The sequence below is a fragment of the Aquila chrysaetos genome, chromosome 1 (genome assembly GCF_900496995.4).
Source record: "Aquila chrysaetos chrysaetos chromosome 1, bAquChr1.4, whole genome shotgun sequence".
In the NCBI taxonomy this organism is placed as follows: Eukaryota; Metazoa; Chordata; class Aves; order Accipitriformes; family Accipitridae; genus Aquila; species Aquila chrysaetos.
In genome coordinates this window covers 65432027-65459489 of record NC_044004.1, presented here as the reverse complement: position 1 = coordinate 65459489, position 27463 = coordinate 65432027, and the positions used below count along the sequence as shown (strand labels likewise).

The window sequence follows — 27463 nt, the reverse complement described above, 5'->3', positions numbered from 1 at the left end:
CGCGCGCGTCCCCCTCGTCCCGGCCGGCCGGCCGGCCCTCCGCCGGACCCCGGCTGTCGGCGGCGGCAGCAGCGCAGGTGAGCGGGGCGGGCCCCGGGAGGGAACCGCGTCTCTCGTTCCAGCCGGCGGGGCTTCCACCGCCCTCCCCCCAGCCCCTTTCCCCGCAGCGGGAGGGCTGCACCCCGCTCCCGGGCCCTTCCTCCGCGGCCGCGCTGCCGCCCCTCGCCGCCATGGTGGGTTGCCCCTGCCTTTATGTAACTCGCCCCCCTCCCCTCAGGTGTAACGGGAAGCGGTCCTGCTCGCTTTGGCGCGGGCGGGCGGGATGGTTTGTCCTCCTCCTTGCAGCCCCCCGCCTCCATTCTTTACCCCTGAAATGCCCCTGGCCGCCTCTCAACGCGCCGACGGCGGGAGGGGGGACGGCCCGGACCCCGCTCCCGTGAGGCGCTCCTTCGGCCGCGGGGCGGGGGATGGTAACGGGCCCGGCTCCCTTTCATTGCAAACGGTTATTGCCACGGCCGGCCTCAGAGACCCAAACCGAGCGTGGATCTCTTGTAGGTTAACCTAGAATTGGTGGAAATCACCCAGAGCTGGATTACGCCCCTTGCAAGAGCGCACAAGGGTGGCACGCTGCCTGGGCTAGCCTCAGCATCAGAGGGCTCATTCTTTGGGAGGCACCCGTGGGGTCCTGTGCTCACGGAGCTCTTAGTTGCAATTCAAGCACAGAGACAAAACCACACGAATAAACTGAGCTGGGAGTCCACGCATTTCAAGATGGTGCATGTAATTCACTACTGTGGAGACCACAGCCCAAGAAGCTAGCACTCTGGTCAGCTTACTGGTTGACATCTTGCAATGGATAACAAGTAGAGTCACTTCAGTTACCCCAAACCAAATATTTCTTGTGTTAAAAAACAGCAAGAAATTACCTCTTGCTGCTGGGGAGAGCTTCAGGAGTTCCTAACCTCTCCTTCCTTCTCAAATAGATGAGAATTTCAGATGCTGCAACTCCACCAGCTCTTTATATTGCCCGCCTGAGTTTCCTTCCTGCTTTGATAGGTTCCACCTTCCCATCTCCACTCAAGCCAATTGCTTACTGGCTGCTGGGAAGTCTCAGTTAATCAAGCTCTTACCCATAAGGGGTGTGGATGTAGTTCACAAACCAGATAGAGCCTCCTAGTTCGTAGATCTGCATTTCCTCCTTTGCCTAGTCACTCCTACGTATTGTGCAGTAGTAAAAGTTATAAAACTCAGAGATACCTGGCTTTCTGTGCCTGTTGCAAATGCTTCTGGAAGTACAATCAAACAATTTACGCGTGTGACTGTAGAAAAGTACCACAGCAGGTAAAATAGCTCATCAACTGTTAATAAGCTAAAACCACAACAGGTGTGTCACATACAGCTTTGATTGCTTGTAACTGAGGTTAAGCTGCAAAAGGTTCAGCCACCTTCTTTAAGCAATTGGGTCTGAGGTTTTTGAGTTAGTTTGGGCTGATTCCCCTATAATCTATGTGAACTCGCTGTGTAATGTAAGAAGTGTATCGGCTTTGTAACATGCCAAGATTGTACCTGTAGTTTCTGTGCAGCATGTGATTAGCAGTGTACTTACAACCTTGTTTATTTTATAAATTGTTAGTGAGATGTCAGTAGCCCGGCATCCAGTTTTCTAGCTGGCCATTTATTTGTGAAAGCAAGTTTAATCAGTGTGGTCACAAGAAGACACAATCATTGTGTAATTACTGCCAGTAATTTGATGCAAGGCAGCATAGTACTATGCTAGCCAGTGTCTTAGTTCTTCCTCAGCAGGCTTCACCAAACAAATTTTGTAATAATAATTTCCTGCATCAATAGTTGTAGCTTCGTGGGTTGTGAAGCCTTTTATCTTGTATTACCTCTGCCCCCTCCTGATTTCAAACAGATTTTGAAGGAGCCTTACAGCTCTGGGACAAAAGGAAGATGATATTGCTTTATGGTTTGAGCCATTTGACTTGTGATTGTAACATGAGGCTGCAGCCTCAGTGAATCTTGACTCTAGATGAGAGAATATGATGATGGTTGGCAGCTAAGGCAGAGAGCTCTGAGAGGATGGGGCTGGTGGGTATATGGGAAATGGTGTTTGGCTACAGCTCTGGGATGCGCTGGTGGGTGCCATGCCTTGATTTATGTGTCCAGGATAAAGGGCAGCTGGCAAATGACTTAGAAATTATTTTGCTCTCCGTTAACACTTCCCAGGAAGGGCTGGACTAAATACTGCTGTGGAGACCATTAAACTATTGTTATTTTAAATCAGGTCCATCAGAGGAGACAATAGTGTCTCTCCTTGGTAAGGGCCTGTTCTGTGTTCTTACGAATGTAAAGTACTAGTTAAAATTTTTATTACATATCTACCAACACTTCACTATGGTCCCAATAATTGGACTCATTTGCAGTGTTTTTTCTTTTGTGTTCTACTTTTTGGATATTGCCAAGGTTACCTTGCATAAATAAATCACTTAAGTGCACCTGTATCTATAAAGCAGAGTCTTTCTTCACTGTTTTGGGGCTTCTGATGTGTTTTGCTGATTGTTCTGAAGCAAAAGTAAATCAAGCAGAAGTAAATCATGGCATATTAGGTTGTTTGGTTTTGATTACGCAAAATTGAACAAAATTGTCAACCTGTCATCCCATAAAGCCCAGAAGACAGTTGGCCTTTCTGGTGTTCGATGGAAACTGGGATTAAACCTCAGTAGAACTTTGTTGAGCATAATCATGTATTAGATCAAAAGAAGCAGGGAAGAAGCTATCTCAAAAGAGGATTAAGGGATTGCCAGGCAGAATTATTTCCAAAATGAGATTTTATCTGTCTGTGCTTTTCATGCTCTACAAAACACCTTTTCTGTCACATTTTTCCAAGAAAGAGCAGTCCACATTCACTGTTTGTGCGTCTACAGCACTGATGAGGTTTTAGTTACAGAAGAAGATGAAAGATGGTGCCAGCTGTACCCATTTCACTGTTTTCTGAACTACCTGTGTGACAAGTAACACAGAACAATAACACGTGTCAGTTTTTGCTACAAAGAACCTTTGAAATTCTGAAAGGATCTGGAAATTTATATTCATGTTGTCTTGAGAAAATTTTTTATGAATTTCTACAAAAGGAAGCCTGGTGGTTTTAAACAAGCTAAACCAGTTAGATATGTGGTTTCTGATTTTTTTTTTCCTGTTAAATTAACTTTCTGCTGAAAAGTACAATAGGCTTAGGCTTGTAATACAGTGTGTAACTTGAACTTTCCCATGTTTTCCAACCTTGTCTGATTTGACCTAATTAGCATGGGCATCTGAGCAGTTTTGCCTGAGGTTTCCATAACTCCTGTGACAGAGTTGGTGAATGGAGAAGGGGAGAGCACTGATGTTTTTCTACACTATTTTGTCAGTTTTTCCCCCCATGTTCCTTCTTGGTGATGCAGCTGTAACCAAACTGAACAGCGAACAGCTGCTTGTGCAGTCCCTGCCAAAGCTGCTGCTGGGCTGCAGTTTGCATTGCAGCTGCCTCCTGCCCTTCCCACTTCTGTCCCTCTGTCTCTTCCTCAGCTCTGCCAGCTGCCCTCTTTTCAAATGTTCAGGTTTTCTTAGTACAACACAAGACAACAACTAGCCTTGTTCTGTTAGTGTCCTGGTTTCAGCTGGGATAGAGTTAATTGTCTTCCTAGTAGCTGGTAAGGTGCTATGTTTTGAGTTCAGTAGGGGAAGAATGTTGATAACACACCAATGTTTTCAGTTGTTGCTAAGTAGTGTTTAGTCTAAAGTCAAGGATTTTTCAGCTTCTCAAGCCTAGCCAGCAAGAAAGCTGGAGGGGCACAAGAAGTTGGCACAGGACACAGCCAGGGCAGCTGACCCCAACTGGCCAAAGGGGTATTCCATACCATGGGATGTCACATCTAGTATAGAAACTGGAGGGAGTGGGGGCGGGGGGCATTGCTGCTCAGGGACTAACTGGGTGTTGATTGGCAGGTGGCGAGCAATTGCACTGTGCATCATTTGTACATTCCAATCCTTTTATTGTTACTGTTGTCATTTTATTAGTGTTATCATTATCATTATTAGTTTCTTCTTTTCTGTTCTATTAAACCGTTCTTACCTCAACCCATGAGTTTTACTTCTTTTCCCGATTTTCTCCCCCATTCCACTGGGTGGGGGGGAGTGAGTGAGTGGCTGCGTGGTGCTTAGTTGCTCGCTGGGCTTAAACCACGACGGTTAGCTACATTAAATTGGAGAAGATCTCATCACTGCATATGCTTATCTAATCTTGTGGTCAGCAGCACCAGCGTGTCATCAGGCTCTGTATTAGACAAGTTAGTTTTACACAGCCACACATATAAACTCGTATATATTTATATGCATGCAGTCTGTTCGTACTCAAGTCACTTCCAAAACCTCCCTGTTCATAGGGCTACAAACTTTGCATTTACAGAAGGCAAATTTCTCGTCTCCTTCAATTAAAAGGCCCTTTTGTTTTCTGAGTGAGTGAGGCTAACTGTCCTTCTCTGTACAGACCATGATGTGATTTTTTGTTCATCTTGTGGGTTGGTAACCAAAATTACATACAGGATACTTGGTGAAACTTCACCTGTGTCTTGACTTCTCCTGGATTTCTGCCGCCTTTTCTCCAACTTACTTCAGTACCACTGCTCATAAAGAGCATTGGATTTACGGGTATCATAATACTTCTCACCTGAACACTGCCTAGTTGTGGTTATAGTGGGGGTCTTGGTTTTGTTTCTGTTCTGTATCACTGAAATGTCTTTCTCCCTTGTGTCAGTGGAAGAATGAGGACAATCCCCTCTTTCTAGGGCACTGTCTCCCAAGGTACGTGACAGGGGGAGGAGGCCATGTACTCCAACATCTAGGTTGGCTCGTCGGCCAGCATTCCTGGGGTTTAATTTCATAACACAGGAAAACAGAGCAATGTTCATTCATGTCTTGCCACTGTCTTAATGTCTTAATTTCTTTTTGTTTCAAAATTATATTTGAGGTATTTTACCTATACTGAACATAAGTACTCTATGTGACTTGACTTGAGTAATGTTACACTTAATTCAGTTTCAGACTTAGCTAGAATGTCTGAATCAAAATCGCTTCGCTTCAGGGTGTTACTGTTATCTGAACTGTAGCAGATATAAGATAACGTGCTTGTGCTCTGACCTCCCATCCCTGCTTGCTTTTCTAAGTTTGATAGTGAGGAGTAGCTAGGAGGGCATCCTTGGTCCCTTGCCTGAGGACCAGCACTGAGGACCAGAACACCAACTCTGGGGTCTGGAACAGCTGCACTCTGGGAACAGCAGACACAATCAATATTTCTAAATATTTAACTTGAACAAGAAAATTGCTGGCCTGTTCTCAGCAAACAATGGTGAGCTATAAACAATGTGTGGTTTGTTTTTTTATTCAGTCACTCCTTCATGGAAAGTGTCAAACAGCTGTCTACAAGGAATAACAGATGATGTTATGAATAAGGCACTTCCTTTAGTTTCCTTAGAGTCAGTCACTTTCTGTGATGGCCACTTACACTCTTAGTGTAGTCGAAATACTAGACTGTACCGAGGCTGGAAGACTTAATTGCCAAGATGAAAAGGGAGCACATGTTATTGAGGTTTTGAATGGCCATGGCAGTGTTTCGTCCTAGAGAGGGAAATAACTCTGTGTGTCCAAGTGTGCAGCATTCACCCAGTACTAAACTAACCTCAAGTAGTTGGATGTTATTGTTGCATTACTGTTGATTTGGGGAGCAAATCTGTAAATGGCTAAGCTTCTCTCTATTTGTGGATTCTTAGTACATAATTAACAGAGCATCATGCACGCTAACCTAAATGCTGATCAATCCTCCTAGCTAGTGGTTCTTAAACTAGTGAACTTCTATATAATTAAAGATGTGAAAATACAACTTCAACTTCTTGCCCTTTTCATCTGCTGTCCCTTCAGGCTGTGCAATGACAAACCTATTTACCATTCCATTTCAAGCTGGAAGGAGGAGTAGGTTTGGACTTGAAATATACTGATGTTCATGACTTCTGTGTGACCTTCAGATTTCCAGAGTTTAGTATCTTGATTCAAGTGCTACTAAAACTCATTTCTGTTCTGTTTAAAATCTGAGAACAGTAAAAGCCTATAGCTAAGCATTCATATCAGCCCAAACCAGTATTTTCTGCAAGTGGAACATCTGTTCTCTCCTTCTGTCTGGATCGTGATCAATTCTATCACACACTGCAATACATTATCTTAATATTGTGTTTTACATCTGTAATATTACTTCTTTTCATGTTTAACTCTAGTAGTGCATCGTGTTGATAAGACTGGCTCTTGACTTACCTTAAACCTCTGATTGTGAAAATCCCTTGATTTTTCAAATAGATGATATAATTCATAACTGCTGTTTCTCAAGCCAGATACAATTAACAGCCAACTGGATATATACAGTGACCTGGCTCTCCTTCACAGCTAGCTTTACAGCTGTCTTATGGCTACAGCTGGTACTTTCCAATAGTAGATGATGATTTGTTTGAAGACTCAAACTGTGAGATGCTGTAATTAAGACAAGTGGAGGATTTGTGGATGGATATCTAAACAGATTTGGATGATGTATCACAGAAGCTCCTGAAGTGGTGACTTGGGAGAAGAATAAAAATGTTACCCTATGATATTATTATCTGTCACAAAGTCTCATCAAAATTAAACTGAAGTGTGTTAGACTATTGCTATCTGAATATTTCCTTAAGGTTATATTAAACATGTTAATTTTTAACATGTCGCAGAAACTTCTTTTTACTTGAGGAGCAGTAACTGACTTGTTCTCATGTTCCCATACACTTATTTCATATTGCCATACTGGGAGCTCCCTTGTACATGTGATTCCCCTATCTATGGCTATGTGCCTGAATAACGGCCTTGGTCTCCTCTGGTGTGATTTCTAGCTTCTTCCCCTGACATATCAAGTGTGTACTTAGTATGTACTAAATATATAAATACAAATACGTGCTCAACTTCTTTTCTTACAGGTGAGAGCTCAGAGCATCTCCAAGAGCTTCATTTGATACACGCATCAGATACAGATGAAAGACATTGCTTAAAATCAGTTATGTTTGGCTTTTGTGTTATTGCTCAGTTTTTTTAAAACATGAAAAAAAGCCACCCCAGCAGCAGTGATTTATCTTAAGACTCAAGGGTTTTGTGTTCATGTTTACAATGGCATACCCAGAATAGGTAAAATGTACACCATCAGCCTTTTTTACAGTGAAACACAGAATAGTTTTGGAAAGTATGTGTGCAGTTGCAGTTAAAGCATGAGGATAAATATAGCATATGTCAGATGGAAAAACCTTAAGAACTTGGGAGCTGCGAACTATTGTTTAGTAGTCAGTGGCAGTTCTGTCTGAAAGCAGTGTTTCCACTCGGCTATAAAAATACTGTTAGATGTGAGTAGCTAGGGAGCGGTGAGGTGAGAGTGTCAGTTAAGGAGCAAAAATAAGCAAGAGTTCCCTAGAAGTGTAGGCTAAAGACGCTGTATCTTACCTCTGAATGAATAATACATGATGCTTTTCAAAACCCTTGTACAGCATTTCAATTTCTTTCTTTTTCCTCTTGCTTGTCTATGTTGCCTTTTGTAACCTCAGTAGGTTGCCTCTGAAGCTGTGTGTTAGCTTCATATCTCAATGGTAATAGTGACTTCTTCAAAGGGCATGTTTGTTGTGTTTGAACCCAGCTGGTAACAAAGCCCCACGCAGCCGCTCGCTCACTCCTCCCCACCCCGGCCATGGTGGGATTTGGAGAAAATATGAAGAAAGGCTTGTGGGTCGAGACAAGGACAGGGAGGGATCACTCCCCCTTATGGTCACAGGCAAAAGACAGGCTCAACTTGGGGAAGAAACAAAATAAATTTAATTTACTACAAGTCAAATCAAACCAAGGATATTAGGAAGTAAAAACCAAACCTTAGAACACCTTCCCCCCACCCCTCCCTCCTTCCCGGCTCAACCCCACTCCCAGTTCTCTCCACCTCCTCCCCCCGGCGGTGCTGGGGGATGGGGAATGGGGGTTGGGGTCAGCTCCCCACACCTTGTCTCTGCCGCTCCTTCCTCCTCAGGGGCAGGACTCCTCACTCCTCCCCTGCTCCACCGTGGGGTCCCTCCCACGGGAGACAGTCCTTCACGAACTTCTCCAGCATGAGTCCTTTCTGCGGGCTGCAGTTCCTCACAAAATTCCCTGGCGTGGGCCCTTTCCACGGGCCGATCTTCAGTTACAGACTGCTCCAGCGTGGGCTTTCCCATGGAGTCATGCCATCATCGGGGGCATCTGACTGTTCCAGCGTGGGTTCTCCACAGGCTGCAAGTGGGCCTCCGCTCCCCTGCTCACCTCTGTGGGCTGCAGGGGGACAGCCTGCCGTCTCACCACGGGCTGCAGGGGCATCCACCTCCTCAGGCACCTCTCCTCCTCCTCCTTCTTCACTGACCTCGGTATCTGCAGAGGGGTTCCTCTCACATTCCAATCTCCTCCCCCACTGCAGGTTTTCCTTCTTAAATCTGTTATCCCAGAGGTGCTACCACCATCACTGTTTGGGTTGGCCTGGGCCAGAGGCAGTGGGGGAGCTTCTAGCAGCTTCTCACAGGAACCACCCCTGCAGCCCCCTCCCCCACTACCAAAAAAACCCCCACCACACAAACTCAAAACAATGTTAAACAAAGCAAAGGTAGTAAGTACCAGTAGTGGACAATTAAGTTGAAGTTAAAAGAGGAGAACCAAAATATCAAGATTTTTCCTCCTAATGAACTAGAAAAACATCTTAGTATAGTAATTTGACAAGTCTGAGAAGTTGTTAAGTTTTCAGCAGAAAAAGGTATTCCTTGCTATAAACAATATAAATATACCATGATCCGTAATATCGTTGAGCTAGTTTGTGGTTTTGGAAGAAGTAAGATATTTCTCTTAGATATATTTTAAAAGAAGAATACTTACCTTGCTAACAGCACCATTAGTGAATATTCTAGGTATGTTTGATCTTGCTTTAACCTGCCTGGCCCAGTGCAGTGAACAGCCTTGTCACGGCACAGGATATGGAGCTGACAACAACCCTGTGAACTACAGCAGAAATGGGTATGATCACCCTCAAGTCACTTCCTGCTCTTTCTCTGGTACCGATGCATGAGGAGTTATAAATTTAGTAAGAGGCACAGACACTTTCAAAATACCCTGGAAGAAAATCAGTTCTGCTCCCAGACATGTGACTGACACACATTTTTATTGTAGAAGAATTTTTTGTTACTTCAGTCAGTCCACTTCCTCTAACACCAGAGTCCATGAGCAGAAATCACTGAGCTACAGCAATCGTCAAGTCTTAGGGTAGACTGAAGAATGAATGCATAATAAATTAACCGGAAACCACGAAAACCAAAGCTAGCCAGTGTAAGAGAGGAACACACTACTAAATATGCTCTCCAGAGACTTTGTCTTAAAACCTTACAAATCCATTTTCTTCCCTTGCCAAAAATCTAACAGAACTCTTGCTTGTAAGCTGAATCAGTAACTCCATGCTTTCAAAGAGCATGTAATTTTTTTCTTGTGGACTTTGTAATCATCCTCCATAAAGCATGTGGATTAACAGCCTAAATCTCAGTGAGTTGGCTTTCATGGCTTTTAGACACACAGAACTAAAACTTAAAATATGCTACAGAACTGGAAAAAAATTTGCACTTCCCCTACTGCTTAACTTTTTTTTGCAAATAAAAAGGTCAACTTCAAGCTTAACCTAACTGACGCTCACAGTAGCAGGAAGAGTAAAGTATTTGAGTGACAGGAGCAGAAAAAGCCTTCTCCCCATTGTCTTGGTATCCCAGATTTGTCTTTCAGCCCTGGGAAAGCTGTGATGTCAGTATAGCTAAGATTCCTTTAGTCTGAGCTGTATAAATCTTAGACACCTTAAATATCTTCAGCTAAGCTGGGTAAACAGTCTAAAACAAAAGCTAGCAAGCAGGAGCAAACTTTTGCCTAACACTCATTCTCATGCTTTAAATACCAATCTGTTGGATTAATAAAGTTGCTAGATAAAAGGAAATAATTTTCATTCCACAATTTTTCTGTAAGTGTAAATTTTGTTCTCTAGTTCTGTAGAAGCTTTTTATATTTTGCTTACATTTGCATAAATGGATAAAACACTTAAGGCTTGCTTTAGCTTTTGAAGAGACCTAGGAAAGCTGAGTAGTATGTACAAAATAACTGGTGGGGTCAGATCAATAGTCTGTCTGTGGCAGCAGTGATGAGAGATGCTACTTAGGGACCAAAGCAGCACAGCTGTCTGCAGGCCATGTCCCTTCTGTTCCTCTGCCATCCACAGCAGTGAGATCAGCAATGTTAGAAGATACATTCTTGGCTTTTCTTTTTCATGTCTTTTTCAAGAAGTGTGGGCAACAAGTTCACAGACAACGGCTTTTTTCTAAAGGTACCTGCACAGGATTCTTGACTGTGGGTCTTTTTTCCCCCCCTTCTCCCATATTCCCCAAGCAAGATTATAGGCAGTATTTATAACATGTAATCAAAGTGTTAGGTACTAGCAGTACCTAATGTCTCATCTGCTTTTTTTGTGTTTTCTTAAACAGGAAGATGAACAGAACTTAACAGCACTTTAGGACTTGACTCCTGATGGACTGGATCTTTTCTTGGCAGGAGTTTTTGAAGATTCATGCAGTGAAAAGAAGAAACAGCCAATGGCTTCAGAATCCATGGTGCCAGAGCAGGCAAAACAACATCTGGTAAAGGGAAAAAGGCGGCAGCAACAGCAGCAGCAGCAGCAAACTAGGTCTTCCAACAGTGACGGTGAAGATGACATCTTTGTATTTGAAGCAAATGAGGCTTGGAAGGATTTTCATAGCTCTCTTCTTCACTTCTTTGAAGCTGGAGAGCTCTGCGATGTTACACTGAAGGTGATATTGTCACACATCCATTTCATTTAACAGTCTGAAGATTAAGCTACAAATAAGTGTGCTGGAGGTGGCTGTGAATTTAGGCTGTGAATTTAGGGGTATGGAAGCTATAGAATACCTGTTGGATCGAAGGTATCTCTAGATATGCTCATGGGGGTTTTTTTTTCTTATTTAGGAAGTTTACAACTGAAATGTAAACATTTAAGATATTGACAGTCTGAGAGAGGAAGTACATGACTTTGACGTCACCCAACTTGCCTTCTAAGCAAGTTCCCACAGTTGATCAGTGTATTACTGTGCAGTTTCAGCTCCTTGTAGCCTCTTTGTTCTCACACATTTTCATCCCCAATTTTATCTCTATTTTTGCATTCTGTGTTGCTCTGCTAGATCTTTCATGGCAAACAGGATTTCTGGAACAAATCCAACTTCCAGCATTCTCAAAGAAAGGAAAAAAAAAACCCCAAACAGGCAATTATGTTCTACAGTTGATCAAAGAGTAAAGGAGGAGGAGGAAACCAGTTTTATGATTCTTGCATAGCATTGCTTTAATGCATTCTTTGTAACTCAGCTGTATATTACTTATATCCTGATCACAATAAATTTATATCTAGCATCTGTAACAGTGGTTGCCAGCACCTACAAATATTAAGTATTGCTTAGCTAGACATCTTAGTAGTGCAAGATAGTTATTTAAGAAAAAGAGATGAAGCATAGTTCCTATACCAAGAACAAATGACAGATGCCTTTAAGAGAAATTGTTTGCCTGCCACTTTTACTATTAGATATTAATAAGGAAAATGCTTGACAGATGTGTGTCTCTTGTGCCCCCCCCCGGTAGGCATCTCATCTTTCTAAAACACTTGGGAGACAATGGAGATCTCTGAGAGGAAGAGGGTTTCTCTCCTGCCCCAGTGGACAACAGGAGTAGAACAAGCAAGAACATTTTTCTGTTCTGCTTTGCAGCAGGTATTAAATTGCCTGTCACCAGCCATGGAGCAGGCACTAGATGCAGCAGCAAATAGGTCCAGTGCCTCATAACAGTTGAGTTAATGCTCATAGGACACTGAATGACAATACTGAAGCTGCTCTGGCCAGCATGAGCGCCATGAAACAGAACTTGCCTGAGCTCATCATCAGGTCTTTTTACATCTTGTCATTTTAAAAGGTCTTTTTACATCTTGTCATTTTAAAAGGTGTTTTGGGGAAGAAGGTTCATGTCAGAGCTCTTTAACAACCCTCCTCTCTTCCCTTTTCTTGACCTCATCCTCACTTTTCTCTCTTTCCACCCACCCTTGCGAAAAAGGCAGAAAGTCTTATTTTATAAACGTAGTTAAACATATACTCGTGCTAGGGAGCTTGGCTTCCAAAATACACTTTACTGTGGCTGCAGTTTAACTTCCCCTGAGTTAGGCTTGTATTGTTCATATGTATTATTTGTGTGAAGCTACTTCAGTAATTTAAGAATATTAGATTGCATGACTTGGCTTCCAGTCCTTAAGTAGAGGAGATAATCTGTGCAGGCTAGAGCAATCTATGTATGTACATCTTACCATAAGGCTTCCTAAATCAGTGATTTTCAAGTAACTGTTAACTCCATCTTGAACTAGAATTTTCTGGAGGGCTTGATTATTCTCTCTCTAGCGCTCAGTCATTTCTCGTGTTTTAAGAATAATTACTTCTCTACTGAACTTTCTGCTTTTGTGCATGACCTCTGATAGTGAGCAATTCTGGCATTGCTGTTGTCAGACCAATTATTGATTTAACTGCTGGCTCTTAAAATATGATAGTTAATAACTGGAGGGGAACTTTGATTTCAAAATACCAAGAACATACTAGATATTTAAAGTTAAGCAAATTTGGGTAAAATAGTGAAGCCACCTAATTCAAAAGAAAGATGCAATTAGAGAGTGGGATGATGGACAGAATAACAATCTCTGAAGGTGAGAATGGCCTAGGAGCTTTTCCTGATATAGCAGGCCAGCTGGTACCATCTTTTTGCATCAGTACTATAATTAGTTGGAATGCTGACATTGTAACAGTGATAAACCATGGGAGACTTCCTCTGCTCCAAAAAGTTAAAATCTGGAATGTCACCTACTGTACTGCTACTGTCATATGAACAGCTCCCTGTTAGAAGGTGGAGAGTGTCAGTTGCATACCATCTATCTGCTTTTCTCCTGTTGGTCTGTTTTTTTGTTTGTTTGGTAGGTCTATGAATTGTTCCTTCTGGAGTGATCTAATTAACTCACACGGAGCCATCCATCTTTTCCTCTCTTTTAATGTCCGTACTCTTTCATGTGTGTTTGCTTTCTGTACTCAACTTACTGGTTACCAGGCAGGTTACACTTGGGTTGATAATACACACTTTTAAAAAGGGTAGAGCAATTGTGTATTGAATCAGAGGTAGAAAAACCTCCAAATTCTCCTTTAGAATTTAATATCCCTTTTTTTTTTTTTTTAAACTGCAAGACAGCTCAGTGTAACACTTTCATCTGGAAATGAACATGTAATTCGAGTCTGTCAGGGAAACTGGTTGCTTAACTTGGCCATGTGCTTGTTAGTGCAGACTGCAGAATGACAAAGGCTGTAAGAAAGCACTCTTGTAACACCAATAAGTAGTAGATTGTTCATTTACCTTCAATAGTTACATTGTCTTGTAATGTAATTGAATTCTAGAATTTTGTAAGTGAAAAGCTTATTTTGCACTTTCTGATCAGAATTTTGAAAAATACCACATCTTTTGTGGCTAAACAGCTTCTAAAAATCCTTGAAGTGATTGGTAACTCTTAATAATCCCTGTAATAGCTGTTATTATGGTAGTTTTACATGAATTTGCTTCTATAAACAGCATTATCAATTCCTCAACACTAGTAGAAGTCCAGAGGTTTAAATTAAGTAGTCTAAAAATGTCAGTTTACAATTCCCTGCCCCCCCAAATCTCTGAATACACATAACCCAAACAAGTGCCTAGCAGTCTCCTCCTGTCTCCAAGATGTATCTAGAAGGTTCTTAAGGATGTTTCATTTAAAAAATAGGACATAGCTCTTAAAGAAAATCAAGTTCAGTACATCAATGCTATTGCTTCCTTGTGTTATTGCCTTGCCCTACTCTGACGGCCAAGTTACAACTCAGATCTGTTTGGGATACATTGATGTAATGTCAGAAGTACAGGGCAAGTGGAGTTAATTTGTTTGAACAAAATACACTAGCTGAGTTCAGAATTCTTACTTCAGCTTAACTGTCCCTCCTTTCACAGCTGAAACTGACATTCCAGTAAAAGACTGGGGGTTTTTTTGTTCTTTTTTTTTCAGGTTGGGTCAAAGCTTATCTCCTGCCACAAACTGGTGCTAGCTTGTGTTATACCTTACTTCAGAGCCATGTTTCTTTCAGAAATGGCTGAAGCCAAGCAGACGTTGATTGAGATCAGGGACTTCGATGGAGATGCAATAGAAGACCTAGTGAAGTTTGTGTACTCCTCCCGGCTTACTCTGACGGTGGATAACGTCCAGCCTCTCTTGTACGCTGCTTGCATTCTTCAGGTGGAACTGGTAGCAAAGGCGTGCTGTGAATACATGAAGCTGCACTTCCATCCCTCCAACTGCCTGGCAGTCAGGGCATTTGCAGAGAGTCATAACCGCATTGACTTGATGGACATGGCTGATCAGTATGCTTGCGAACATTTTACAGAAGTGGTGGAGTGTGAAGACTTTGTGAGCATGTCACCACAGCACCTCCATAAACTCCTGTCCTCCAGCGACCTGAATATTGAAAATGAAAAGCAAGTTTACAATGCTGCTATCAAGTGGCTGCTAGCCAATCCACAGCATCATGCTATGTGGCTGGATGAAATACTTGCGCAGGTAGGGCAGACCAAGGTGCTGGGCGCCTGTCTCGTCACTGGGTTAGTTGTATAATCAACTGTTTGTACTTAGGTAGATCTCAAGATGAAGAATATTCTTAGCAGTTGGTGCTTCCTCTGGTATTCACAGTTGTTGAGTTGGCAGTGGAAGCAGGTTAGATCTCCTGAATATTAGGAAGAAGTTGTATTCTCCAGTTTCTGTAGAGAGAAGAGTACTCACTTCATGCTCATGGCTGGGGGGTAGGGAGCCAACAAAAAGCTGTATCTGTGTTAGAGCAGAAACTTCTTAGATTTACACATAGTGGAGAACATAAAGCCATCACTTCACTTGGTTTGATGCTACTGCAGCCTGAAACGCTCACTTCCCCTGCTGGTGAAGTATTTGTACTTAAGAAAGGAGAGCAGAGCTGTTGAGGAGGTTTTTTACATGATTAGGAAAGTAAAACTGTAACGGAGATGTGTCACATAAAGTTGTGCTAATTCTAGAACTTTCCGTATATTTAATTAACAAAAGACCAAGGTGTGTTAGCCCTATGAGCAGGCTAGGAAGCTGTCGTGGTTTAATGCCAGCCAGCAACTAAGCACCAGGCAGCCGCTCACTCACTCCCCCCCACCCAGTGGAATGGGGGAGAAAATCAGGAAAAGAAGTAAAACTCATGGGTTGAGGTAAGAACGGTTTAATAGAACAGAAAAGAAGAAACTAATAATGATAATGATAACACTAATAAAATGACAACAGTAACAATAAAAGGATTGGAATGTACAAATGATGCACAGTGCAATTGCTCGCCACCCGCCAATCGACACCCAGTTAGTCCCCGAGCAGCAATGCCTCCTGCCCCCCACTCCCTCCAGTTTCTATACTAGATGTGACATCCCATGGTATGGAATACCCTGTTGGCCAGCTGGGGTCAGGTGCCCTGGCTGTGTCCTGTGCCAACTTCTTGTGCCCCTCCAGCTTTCTCACTGGCTGGGCTTGAGAAGCTGAAAAATCCTTGACTTTAGACTAAACACTACTTAGCAACAACTGAAAACATCGGTGTGTTATCAACATTCTTGCATACTGAACTCAAAACATAGCACCTTACCAGCTACTAGGAAGACAATTAACTCTATCCCAGCTGAAACCAGGACAGAAGCATATGCTAGACCCTTTAATGCTCACTAGACTAGCACTGCTGGTTACCTGTAGGATCGGAAAGTAGTTTGGAGTTTAATTGTCCAGACTTGATGCAAGTCCACTGCTTCTGAAAGAAGGTATCAAAAGGTCACTTAGCTGAACTTATTTAAACACCCATCAGACCTCTTCCTGTCAAAGTGTTAGGTACTTCAGTTATTCAAGTTCCATATGTGCTGGCTATAGGAGTTTAAAATACAGTATTTGAGACAGGTATGGAGAACCCGTGCTGGGGAGGAGGGGGGTACATGCCATGCGCTGCAAAATGCCCTATGTATCTTAGCAGGTAGGATCAACTGTGCCGTTTCAGTTGTCACTGAACTCCAACTTAAATAGTTTGCATTTAGCAGAATTGCTAATATTGGCATCATGTGAGTAACGAGAGGTGCACTAACATGCTGCTGTCATTGTCTTCTTGCATCACTTTTCACACTTCCTGGTAAAAGATCACAACTGTTTATTAACTGTCTTCCAAAAACCTTCAGTTTCATCTAGACTAGCATGAGGTTTTTGGTACAAAAAAACCACTTCAGTACACTGTAATTAAATTCACAGGCTATATAATTTGAGATTAAAAAAAAAAAAAGATTGATTTTTATTGCCCAGTTTTGCTAGCAGATGAGATTAACAACAGCTTTATTCTATTCAGGGAAACCAGAGTCTAGAATGAAGCAATGAAAAAGTAAATGCCTTCGTGTAAACATGGGTTATTTGCCAGAGTATATGGAGCCATCAGTTGATTTGGACATTGCTGCTAGCAGAAAACATGACTGGGCTTCTTCACAGTTACTATCCACATCATAATCAGCCATACAGGTTTTGCTGTTATAATGAGGTTCTGAATTTGTCAGCCTTGAGTTCTTACCGCATCACTAACCTTATGATTCTATTAGCAGGGCTATGGTGGTGCTTTTAATTAGCCAAAAATAAGCTGGGCCACAGTAAAGGAAGAAGTGGGACTGAAAGTGAGTGGGCAAGGAAGAAGTGGTAGAGACACTTGCTTATGTGAAGACAGGGACACTTGTCAGCCATTTAAAAGCACCATGCTGGTGCTCTGAGAAGCACCAGAGATACTGGACTTCACCATTTCTGCTGAGCTAACTGGGAGCTGCCTGACAGCATTGACTCCAAACCTTAGGAATTCAGATGGTGATTTACTTCAGTCGTGTGTGTCCCCCCCGCTAACACCTGTCCCACCTTTGCATCTGATTGTACTTCATATTCCTCGCTGTTTCTCTCACAAGGCCAAACGAAAGGCTTAGTGAAATAAATTGACTGTGGGGAGGAAGGCATTTCAAGGCAGTCTTGGAGAGGCTGACCTTATTTCAGATCTGCCCTGTCACTGGGGATTGCTCTGGGCAGTGACCACCTGTAGCCTTACCCAGAGCAAGCCTTCTGTTCCTGAGCCTGGTCACCAGCACTCTTCTGGGGAACCACAGGAAGGATTTGAGGAAGGAAACAATTAACTCTCAACCTTTCTTTTTTTATCCTCCAGTCTTGTCAAGGCCACGCTAGAGAAAGGTGTTACTGCACTAGCAATACCTCCTTAATAGACACTTAGTTCATGCTGACAGTGGTTCCTTTTTGACTTGCCACCCAAAGAAAATGAACTATTCTAGCAAAAGCCCTCTATACACTGGTACAGCCGTGATCTGAAAATTCATACCCTCAGCAGACTACCTGACACAGACTATTCTGGTACAGTCACAGATGCTGCCTGTGTCATGCCAAGCAGGCACAGTTGCAGTACAGGCAGCGGCACTTCTTCCTCTGCTCAGCCTGGGCCAAGGGACAGTTCTCCACTGCTGCTTAAATGCAAATGGTTGTAGCAAACGTTTGTCACTAAAAAGAACTGTTCATATCACTGTTATTCTGGAAAAAAAAAAAATATGAAAGCTGCTCTTTTTAGTGAAGAGTGTGGGGCTGGTAGCTGGCTCAGAAGCTGCCATCTGTTATGCGTGCATCACTGTAAATGGTGAGACTCAGTCAGTTCAGCCAGTTACTCCAACTGTGTTCATTTCTGTCAGGTACGGCTGCCTCTCTTGCCCATTTGTTTCCTTATGGGTGTTGTGGCAAAGGAAGAGATTGTCAAGCAGAATCTAAAATGTAGGGATTTACTGGATGAAGCAAGAAACTACCACCTTCACCTGAGCAGCAGGGCAGTGCCAGACTTTGAGTACTCCATTCGCACAACACCAAGGAAGCAGACTGCTGGTAATTAAATGTGTGTCTGATTATCGAGTAAGGAGTGTGGAGAAAAGGTGGTGCATCTGTGCAGGCTTAGATAGCTTGATATAAATGGTTGTTAATGACTTAATGCAAAATTGTGAAAGCCATTGTGTACCTCTGGTAATTAGGAAATGTGCTGCATTTTCCTAGCAGAATGTTAGCAGTCATTTTCTTTCTTCAAAGCATTATTTATTTGTCCTGATTGGCTCTATCTGTATTAAAGCTAGAACTGTTAAGTATGTTATGACCAGGCAGTATGCTCAAAGTTATACCAAAAACAGTGGACACTTATCTTTTGGTGCGAGAAGGTTGAGCTAACTTTTAAACTCCTTGGCTAACCTACACCAAAAGTGACTGATGAATATTAGACTGCAAATCCTAATTTTACATTGTTATCTTTAACAAACAATCTGTTCATCTCCCTAAACAAAATCACAAAAAGCATATTTAAAATATGCATTGTTTTTGCAAGAGCATAGATAGTTAATTGCCATAGCAGCATGCCAAGCAAAGGCCAGAATCCAGCATCCAATTATACAGGGCAATGACCATGCCCCTTGAAGTGAAATACCACTTCTCCCAGACTACATAATTTTCAGTTCACTCTGCTATACAACTTTATCTGCCATCTTCCTGCTGGTTTTCTGGAAACCCGTTTTGTCTTCTTCAGGTGTGCTGTTCTGTGTTGGTGGTAGAGGTGGATCAGGTGATCCATTTCGCAGCATTGAATGTTACTCTATCAGCAAAAACAACTGGTTCTTCGGCCCTGAAATGAACAGCAGGAGAAGGCACGTGGGTGTGATCTCTGTGGGAGGTCAGTAACCCTATTCAAGCAACCCTATTCAAAAGGCACTTGTTTGCTCCTTTTGCTGGAATTGGTACTTTACTAAATAAATCTGTCTTGCAATGGCTTAACTGTTGGATATTCTTCAGTTTAGTAAAGCTTCTTCCTCATGAAGGGGTTTTTGATTCTGAAATTATCTGAGAGCATGCTTACTGAAAAGACATTACTGCGAACTGAAAAAGTTAGGGTTGTTCAGCCTGGAGATAGCTTTTTAGTAGGGCCTGTAGCAATAGGACAAGGGGTAATGGTTTTAAACTAAAAGAGGATAGATTTAGACTAGATATAAGGATGAAATTTTTTACAGTGAGGGTGGTGAAACACTGGAACAGGTTGCCTGGAGAGGTTGTAGATGCCCCATCCCTGGAAACATTCCAAGTCAGGTTGGATAGGGCTCTGAGCAACTTGATCTAGTTGAAGATGTCTCTGCTCATTGCAGGGGGGGCTGGACTAGATGACCATTAAAGGTCCCTTCCAACCCAAACTATTCTATGATTCTATGAACTGTATATAGCCTCTTGCTTTAATAGGCAATTGAATTTTTTTTATTCCATTTATAAAGAAACAGCCTTACACAGCAGAGTCACCCAGTATTTGCTATCTCCCTTCATACTTAAATCTGTACAGGCAAGTCACTAAGACCATAACTCTTCTGAGAGCAGACCTACCTTTATTTTTGGGTCTCCTTCTTCTGAAACTAAGTCCGTGCAGTCTAGAGCAGCTTAGCACCCATGATGCAACTTTTCCTTGTACATGGTAGCTCCTGTGTTGCTGCAGCAGAACAGGTATCTTTTTATCCCCATAGAAAATCTGGAGAGACTGATAGAAATGTCCAAAATTGATCTGACCTGCAGTACTGAAGTTATGGGAAGATCTTTTGTCTACGTATCTCAAGCTTTGTGTAAGTTCACGTTAGAACAGATTTCTGGTTGAGTACAGCATGTAAAAATATAAAGTCTGTACTTATTAAAATCCTGATATTGAAAACATTTGAAAACTTTAGCCTTTGTTTGAGCTTTTGTCTTCACATAGGCAGGGATATTGCATAAATGAAAACTGAAATGTTGCCAAGCAATCTCTGTACCAAAAGATGTGTTTGTGTTTCAGGTAAAGTCTACGCAGTAGGTGGGCATGATGGAAATGAACACTTAGGAAGCATGGAAGTATTTGATCCTCTCACAAACAAGTGGATGATGAAGGCATCAATGAACACAAAGAGGTACCTGTCTCATGATCCAAAATATAAGTCCTAGTCTGTGATGTATCATTTCTTGCTGATGCTGAAAAACGTCATGTCTGTCCTGTCTTTATTTGGGTTTCCAAACTGTGTTATTTTTAGGAAATTTGTTCTCCTAGTTTGTGGCTTTATGCTATCAGACACCTTTATTTACCACCTGTAAAGCAAACACAAATCTGCATCACATACTTGCACAAACACAAAGTTGTGTGTAACATAATATTTCACTGCAAAACTGCATAATCCCTCTCTCTAGGGAGAGGCCCTGGCTGGTAACATTGGTTATGTTTATGCTTTGGCTTTCTTTTGTTGCTCTATCCTTTTATCCTTTTCTTTTTTTCTTTTTTTTTTTGGGGGGGGGGGCGGGCAGCGCACAGTGTGGCTGGCTTCTGGAGCAGAGAGCTCTTCTACTCCAGCTGTGCTTACATTCTGACATCTAGGGCCTTTCTGCTGTGCCCAATAAAGAACTTGAAACTGATTAACTGGTTCTGTGGGTTTTCTGCTCTTTTTAATAATGAGCAGGATAACTGCCATCAGAACATGCACAGTGAAATATTTCATGCCCAGGAAACGATAGATGCCTATTTTTTTGCCACAAAAGGCCGGAAGCACTAAAACACTGACAGTCAGATTGAGGATTTTTCTTGCCTTTTGACATTTTAAGATTCTTTTAAGGAGCTACTGGACTCACAGATCTGTATTTTTTTTTCTGCTGTCATTTAAATCAGCCTCCGTAATTCTACATTCCATTTTGTTGTTTGTTGTTTCTAAAAGCATCATGTACAAGTAGGAGTAAAATACCAAGTTTGGCTAAGTCCTAAAATTATTTGTAGCTGTGACCTAATCAAAATAGAAGACCCACACTCCTGGAAGTGGCTTCTTGCTCCTCTTCCTCCCTCCGTCATGCCACCACCCCAGGGCATATTCTTGGCAAACATCAGTCCTAGATTTCTGTGACATTTCTTACTCAGTACCTTGGTAAAGGAAAGGGCTGCCGTGCTGTCGTGGTTTAAGCCCAGCCAGCAACTAAGCACCACGCAGCCGCTCACTCACTCCCCCCCCCACCCAGTGGGATGGGGGAGAAAATTGGGAAAAAGAAGCAAAACCCACGGGTTGAGATAAGAACAGTTTAATAGAGCAGAAAAGAAGAAACGAATAATGATAATGATAACACTAATAAAATGACAACAGCAATAATGAAAGGATTGGAATGTACAAATGATGCACAGTGCAATTGCTCACCACCCGCCGACCGGCACCCAGCTAGTCCCCGAGCGGCGATTCCCCGCCCCCACTTCCCAGTTCCTCTACTGGATGGGACGTCACATGGTATGGAATACCCTGTTGGCCAGTTTGGGTCAGGTGCCCTGGCTGTGTCCTGTGCCAACTTCTTGTGCCCCTCCAGCTTTCTCGCTGGCTGGGCATGAGAAGCTGAAAAATCCTTGACATTAGTCTAAACACTACTAGCAGCAACTGAAAACATCAGTGTTATCAACATTCTTCACATACTGAACTCAAAACATAGCACCATACCAGCTACTAGGAAGACAGTTAACTCTATCCCAGCTGAAACTAGGACACGTGCCTGGGCTACACTCCACTCCTCCCATTCACCGAGGTGGTGTTGGAATACTTAGTTGACAAAAAACTGCCACCATTGATGGTGTCTATGCTAACGGCTGAGTAGAAAGATTGTGCCTCCCTTGCTCCTGCTTAGGTATCTGTGAACCTGCCCTCTGTGTAATGAGACAAGAATGTTCTCAGTGAAATGGTAAATCACCTGTCTTGGTAGTTAAAGCAGAAACTTAATGCTTACATTCTACACCATACTTTTCATTTTGTAGTAGTGACTGTACTTTCATGTTGGTAGATTCAGTAGAAAAAAATCTGACAGCTATTTTAACACAGACTTAATAGAAAATAACAGAATGGAAGAAACTGCAATTAAATCTTGCTAGAGTTCTGTCATCTGATATCCAGCTCAGGTTTGCCTTTTAATGTATATTAATCTCACCCCCCAAAAAATCATTCCCAAATTGTAGCAGCAGCTATACCAGTTAAAACCAGCAGGTTTTGGTTCTCCATCAGATTCAGTAAAACGAGATAGGAGGTGTAAAATTAAGTACCAAGACAGAGATATCAAATAACTAAGACAATCTCATATATCCAAGCATGTAAGTAGAGGACTTGGGCCTTAGGTGACATTCAGTCAAAACAATATTCCATGCACCCCACCTTTATTATTTTTTTTATTTTTTAAACAGGAGCTTTGTCTTTTCGCAGTCTAAAAAAATTCTAGCTGCAGCAGTCCTAACAAACAGGTGCCCGGGAAAGCTGAGGCGAAGTAAAGATAAAACTCTAGAGTCCCTCTAATGGGAGGCTGCAAACATACAAAAGACTTTCAGGATAAAGCTGCAAGACTGATACAGGTGTGCAGAGGGCCAGCCACAGTTACTGGTCATTATTTATTATAAACTTCACTTTTAAAATTTTCATTACTTTTTCCCCATAGTTTAAAACAGGTGCCAGTCACTTGATCTGTCTTTCCCATTCCCTTTCCTTAAGGATTTGCACTGAGGTATTGATCCTATGGTTTTCTTAGGAGAGGAATTGCTCTTGCCTCCCTTGGTGGCCCCATTTATGCAATAGGAGGTTTAGATGACAACACTTGCTTCAGCGATGTGGAAAGATACGACATTGATTCTGATCGATGGAGCGCAGTTGCCCCAATGAACACTCCCAGGGGAGGAGTCGGCTCTGTAGCCCTTGTGGTAAGTGACTGTTTCCTCCCAAGTCAGGGCCAACTGAGGAACTGACCTGCTTTTCAAATCTGCTTTTACCAGGTAGAACACAAGGATTTTAAACAAAATGCAGCTGGTGGGTCTGAGCACCTCCAGTCATCAAAATTCTATGGAACTGTGCAAAAGGTGAGGTATTTAGGATAATACTCATAGCAGATTGAACCGCGCTCCCTGTTTCAACAGTACTTGAGGTACTGGGAGCAAGTACAAGGACCCTTCTAACAACATCAGGTTAATGCTTCACGTCTCATTCAGAAGACTCTGGTTTGCCATGGTTACTATGTTTAAAGGTACTGAATGTATCTGCACTGTAACCCCCTTCACCATATATAATCTGCAAGATGTCTGCAACACTATGTAACTTTTTCACTTCTTTAACTGGAAGATGGCGTTTACAATTTGTTGGATAATTAAGTCCGTTGTTGGAATTATTAAATAAAAGTAAATGATTAGGACTGTGTGGATATACCATGTTTTCCTATAATTCTAACATTGCTTATGAAAAGCTGAGTAAATACATATACATTACAAATAATCTTTCTCTATACAACTGTTTTGCAGAACCATGTTTATGCTGTGGGTGGCAACGATGGTGTAGCATCTCTTTCCAGTGTGGAGAAATATGATCCCCATTTGGATAAGTGGACAGAAGTGAAAGAGATGGGTCAGCGAAGAGCTGGCAATGGTGTCAGCGAGCTCCATGGCTGCTTGTATGTTGTTGGTGAGTAGGGATGTGACATTTTGTAGTGCTGTTTCTGCCAAGTATTGGCATTTGGAAGAGGCTGTGTTTGCTAGAGGAACTGGGGAACAGATAGACCTGACCTATACTTTGTGTTCCTGGGCAGAAGAAAGCAAGCACAACCAGGGCATGCTTAAACGAAGGTATGTTAGCGAGGAAATAAAAAGCAGTTCCTAACCCACATTTAGGGTGGCCTGTACTGTTCAGGACAGTAAGTCTATATAGAAGATCCTCTTGAGACTCACTAATCTTGAGTTTCCTTTTAGGAAAATTATTCTGAAGTTCACGCACTTCTAAAGCACTCTACTTCCATTTTGAGCGTAGACAACAGTAGCTTTTTCACATGGTGATGATACTTATTCCACAGCCTGTTTTCCTAGGGCTGTCTTGTTCTGCTCTACCTTGCATTTACCTGCTCTCCTGAGGGGGGAAGGTGCCAGGTAGGTATGATGTAGTCATAGGTTGCAGAGCTCTGCCTTGTCTATTATCATAAGTGATTTAAAAAGTTTCAAGTAAAATGCTCATCTGACAGCTGCCCCAGCAAGGGGAATGCATCACTGAAGTCCTACTTGAGGATTTTTTTTCCTACTCAAGTATTCAGCAATGCTGTAATTTGAAAACAATGCAAGAGTGTGTTTTGCTTAAGCCAAAATAAGATCAGGACCATCCTTTTACTGGTCTTAGGGTTTTTTTCTATTTCAAATTAGAAGCTGTTTTATTATAACTATGTGTAAGATGAATTCAAGGAGAAAAATAATAGAAATACCACTCCTTGTAACTTGAGTAGAAGAAAACCGTCACTCTGGGTGATGCTTGTACAGTGACGGGAGGGAGAACTGTTAATTTTTAGGAGCTTGTAAAATTCATGTAAAGAAATAGAGCTGGACACTAGCCCACTGAATGCTGAGAATAGCATGATAATGCCAGTCTTGGATATCAGCTAAAAACTGATAATGTGATGATTCTTTACAGGTGGCTTTGATGACAACTCTCCACTGAGCTCAGTGGAGCGGTTTGACCCACGCAGTAACAAATGGGAATATGTAGCAGAGCTTACAACTCCGAGGGGTGGCGTTGGCATAGCGACACTGATGGGTAAAATTTTTGCAGTTGGAGGTCATAATGGCAACACGTACCTGAATACAGTGGAAGCATTTGATCCCATAGTGAATAGGTAATTTAAAATTTTCTATTTGGCTTAGTAAGACAATGAAATTTGCCTATATGAAAACACAACATAATAGAAATAGTGTGCAGCAGGAGTTTCTCTGTTGTTTCCTCGTAATAATTGAGTAATATCCATGACTAGTGATGCAGGAGTGCTGCTTATGCCACTAGGTTCTTGTAAATATTTAAGCACCTCTTCCTCCTCTCCATCCCTTGTCCTCTTCCCTTCATTCAGTAAGAATCTACATTCTTCTGGTTGTTTCAGTCTGATTTTGCACTAAATTTACCAGAGAAATAAGAATAAACTAGCAGGGTGTATTTTTGTGCACAGTAAACAGCTAGGCTGTATAATAGAATTTCAGACACAGAAAAGAAATACTTTCAAGTTGCTCAGAAAGGACAGGAACTTACTTTTCTTTTTTTCCTCTGCCATCTTCTTAGATGGGAACTCGTCGGCTCTGTGTCACACTGCAGGGCAGGGGCAGGTGTGGCTGTGTGCTCTTGTCTCAGCAGCCAGGTCCGGGATGTGGGCCAAGGATCCAGCAACGTCGTTGACTGCATGTGAGCTCTGCTGCCTCCTCCAAATTGCAGAGGAATGATAGTAGGGAGGCACTGCAGAGCTTTTAAACACCATGTTTTGTATGGTAGGTTAAGAAATAAAACCAACACATTTTCTTTGTGAAAATGTTACCTTCTGCAACTGTAAAGCTTTTGGTGGCTTTCTATCAATAGTGATACAGAAAAGCCTGTGAAAACATGGAATACAAGTGGGACTCACAGGAGAAGACCTGCCAAGAGCTGCCATCATCCCATTTTTAAGAAGTTGCAATTTCAAAATCATTTGAGGCAGCTGTTGCAGGGACTCATTATTGAACCATAAACCAGGCATGGGGTGAGGAGAGAGAGCGGCAGTTAGGACTGCTGAGCCTTACCTAACAGGCCTGCTACATGTTTTCTGGAGGACTTGAGTGCCATTTAATATAACTTATTTTCAGGAATGTAGTCTTAAACATTTCCTAATTGTACAAGAGCTTTGTAACACAAAACACAAAGTGTCTCAAGTTTCAGAAGGTAATGATATCCCTGTTGCACACTAAGATAACTGGAGCAGAGAAGTTCACTGCACACCTCCCAAGGGACTTACGGCAGCAGTGGAAATTGCCGGTACTTAGTCTGAAACCTGCCTTTCAAAGTACTTTCTCAAGCTAACACACTTGTTAGAAAGCTGAAAAAATTCTTGACCTGAGTTTAGCCACTGGAATACTGGAAGTTTCAAGTCTTCAAAAAAATTTATAGTAACGACCCCCTCAAAAGGCAAGTTTCTGTTGAGAGGTCATTGCTGAAGTAACCAGTGTGATTTGTCCTACTTTGAGATGATACAGTGTATGAAAATGTAGGCTTCAGTGGTGTCTGAATCACCATTTTCATATGAAATGGAAACATAATAAAAGTTGCAGTATTCTGTAAAGACCTTTAAATGCAACTCTAGAAGATGACATGTCCAATTTCAGTTTCCAGTAGCAACTCTGTGGTAATTCTAGGGGTACTGGCTCTTTTTAAGATAGTTAAGCCAGAAAGATCTAGCCTCAAAACAGGTAGATGACTTAAAGCTTACATAAACCAAAGAGAATCAGCAACAAAAAGAATTGGAAATGAACCAGTTCTTACATCAAAAATTGAAATAGGAAGTTGACAATGCTGTGTACAAAGACGTCTTATGCAGTCAGACACCCTGAATTCCACATAAAGTCCAGCTGGAAAGACTGCAGATTCTTATTCTGGCATCAACTTGAACAGACCAACAACTGACAATCCTTTGTGACCAAAGTTTCATGTTACCAGGTTGTTACAAGTGACTAGGGAGAGCAGCAAACTTCTCTGCATTCAGTACCAGGTGAGAGGCAGGACAGTACAAGCATAAGGCATAGTCATGTTTTGCTGTTGAGTTACCATAATTTAGCTTTTCTGTTTCAAATGGCTTGCACTTTGGTAGCACCCAGGGTCAAAGTGAATGGTACTGTAAATAATGAAACATTGCAATAAAACATTTGTACTTCAAAGCACCTTGTTTATAGTATGACTGGAGCATGCTACTGTGGGGAAACATTTGAGTATTTTTTGGTTTCTGCAGAGTGTAATTCTCAACAGGAAGCCTTTATCAGCAGGGAAAATCCTGCGTTAGAGCCATGAGCCATACCACCCTGCTACTGCCCTTGTCCCCATGCGAGGATGCGGTCACCCTTGTGGCTCTTGATCTTGCTAGGAGGGGTGGAAAGAAGAGGTGCAGGTTCCCTCTCTGGAACCAAACAGGTTCTTCTATGGATGTCCTAGCTAACGAGAAAACTTAAGAAGGAAAAAAAAAGAAAAAAAAAAAAAAAAAAAAAAGAGGCAAGTTTTCCACAAAGTAACACTGACCATGAAACCAAGTAGCCTGGCACTGCTACTTGCCAGCTGATACATTTCTCCTCTT

At 42.1% G+C, this 27463-nt stretch overlaps 1 protein-coding gene and 1 long non-coding RNA gene across 5 annotated transcripts; one reads left to right on the top strand and one right to left on the bottom strand.

The window, feature by feature from the left end:
* On the top strand, positions 1–27053 carry KLHL8 (kelch like family member 8). 4 transcript variants are annotated; one of them, XM_030025868.2, is made up of 10 exons: positions 1–77; positions 10620–10943; positions 14255–14803; positions 18007–18193; positions 18879–19022; positions 20157–20268; positions 22889–23057; positions 23649–23808; positions 24799–25000; positions 25435–27053. In XM_030025868.2, exons 2-10 carry the CDS (start codon positions 10728–10730, stop codon positions 25556–25558), a joined length of 1863 nt encoding a protein of 620 aa, XP_029881728.1. In that variant the 5' UTR covers positions 1–77; positions 10620–10727; the 3' UTR covers positions 25559–27053. The 4 variants fall into 4 exon arrangements, with proteins under 4 accessions (XP_029881728.1, XP_040982254.1, XP_040982255.1 ...); XM_041126320.1 differs by lacking the exon at positions 1–77 and adding an exon at positions 238–254; XM_030025885.2 differs by lacking the exons at positions 1–77; positions 10620–10943 and adding an exon at positions 10980–11075.
* On the bottom strand, positions 14789–20145 carry LOC115346158. Its single transcript, XR_003925039.2, has 3 exons — positions 19718–20145; positions 15989–16049; positions 14789–15000 (listed from the first exon to the last, which is right to left on the bottom strand). It is a non-coding gene; the product is annotated as an uncharacterized LOC115346158 (long non-coding RNA).
* Positions 27054–27463: the final 410 nt, after the last annotated feature.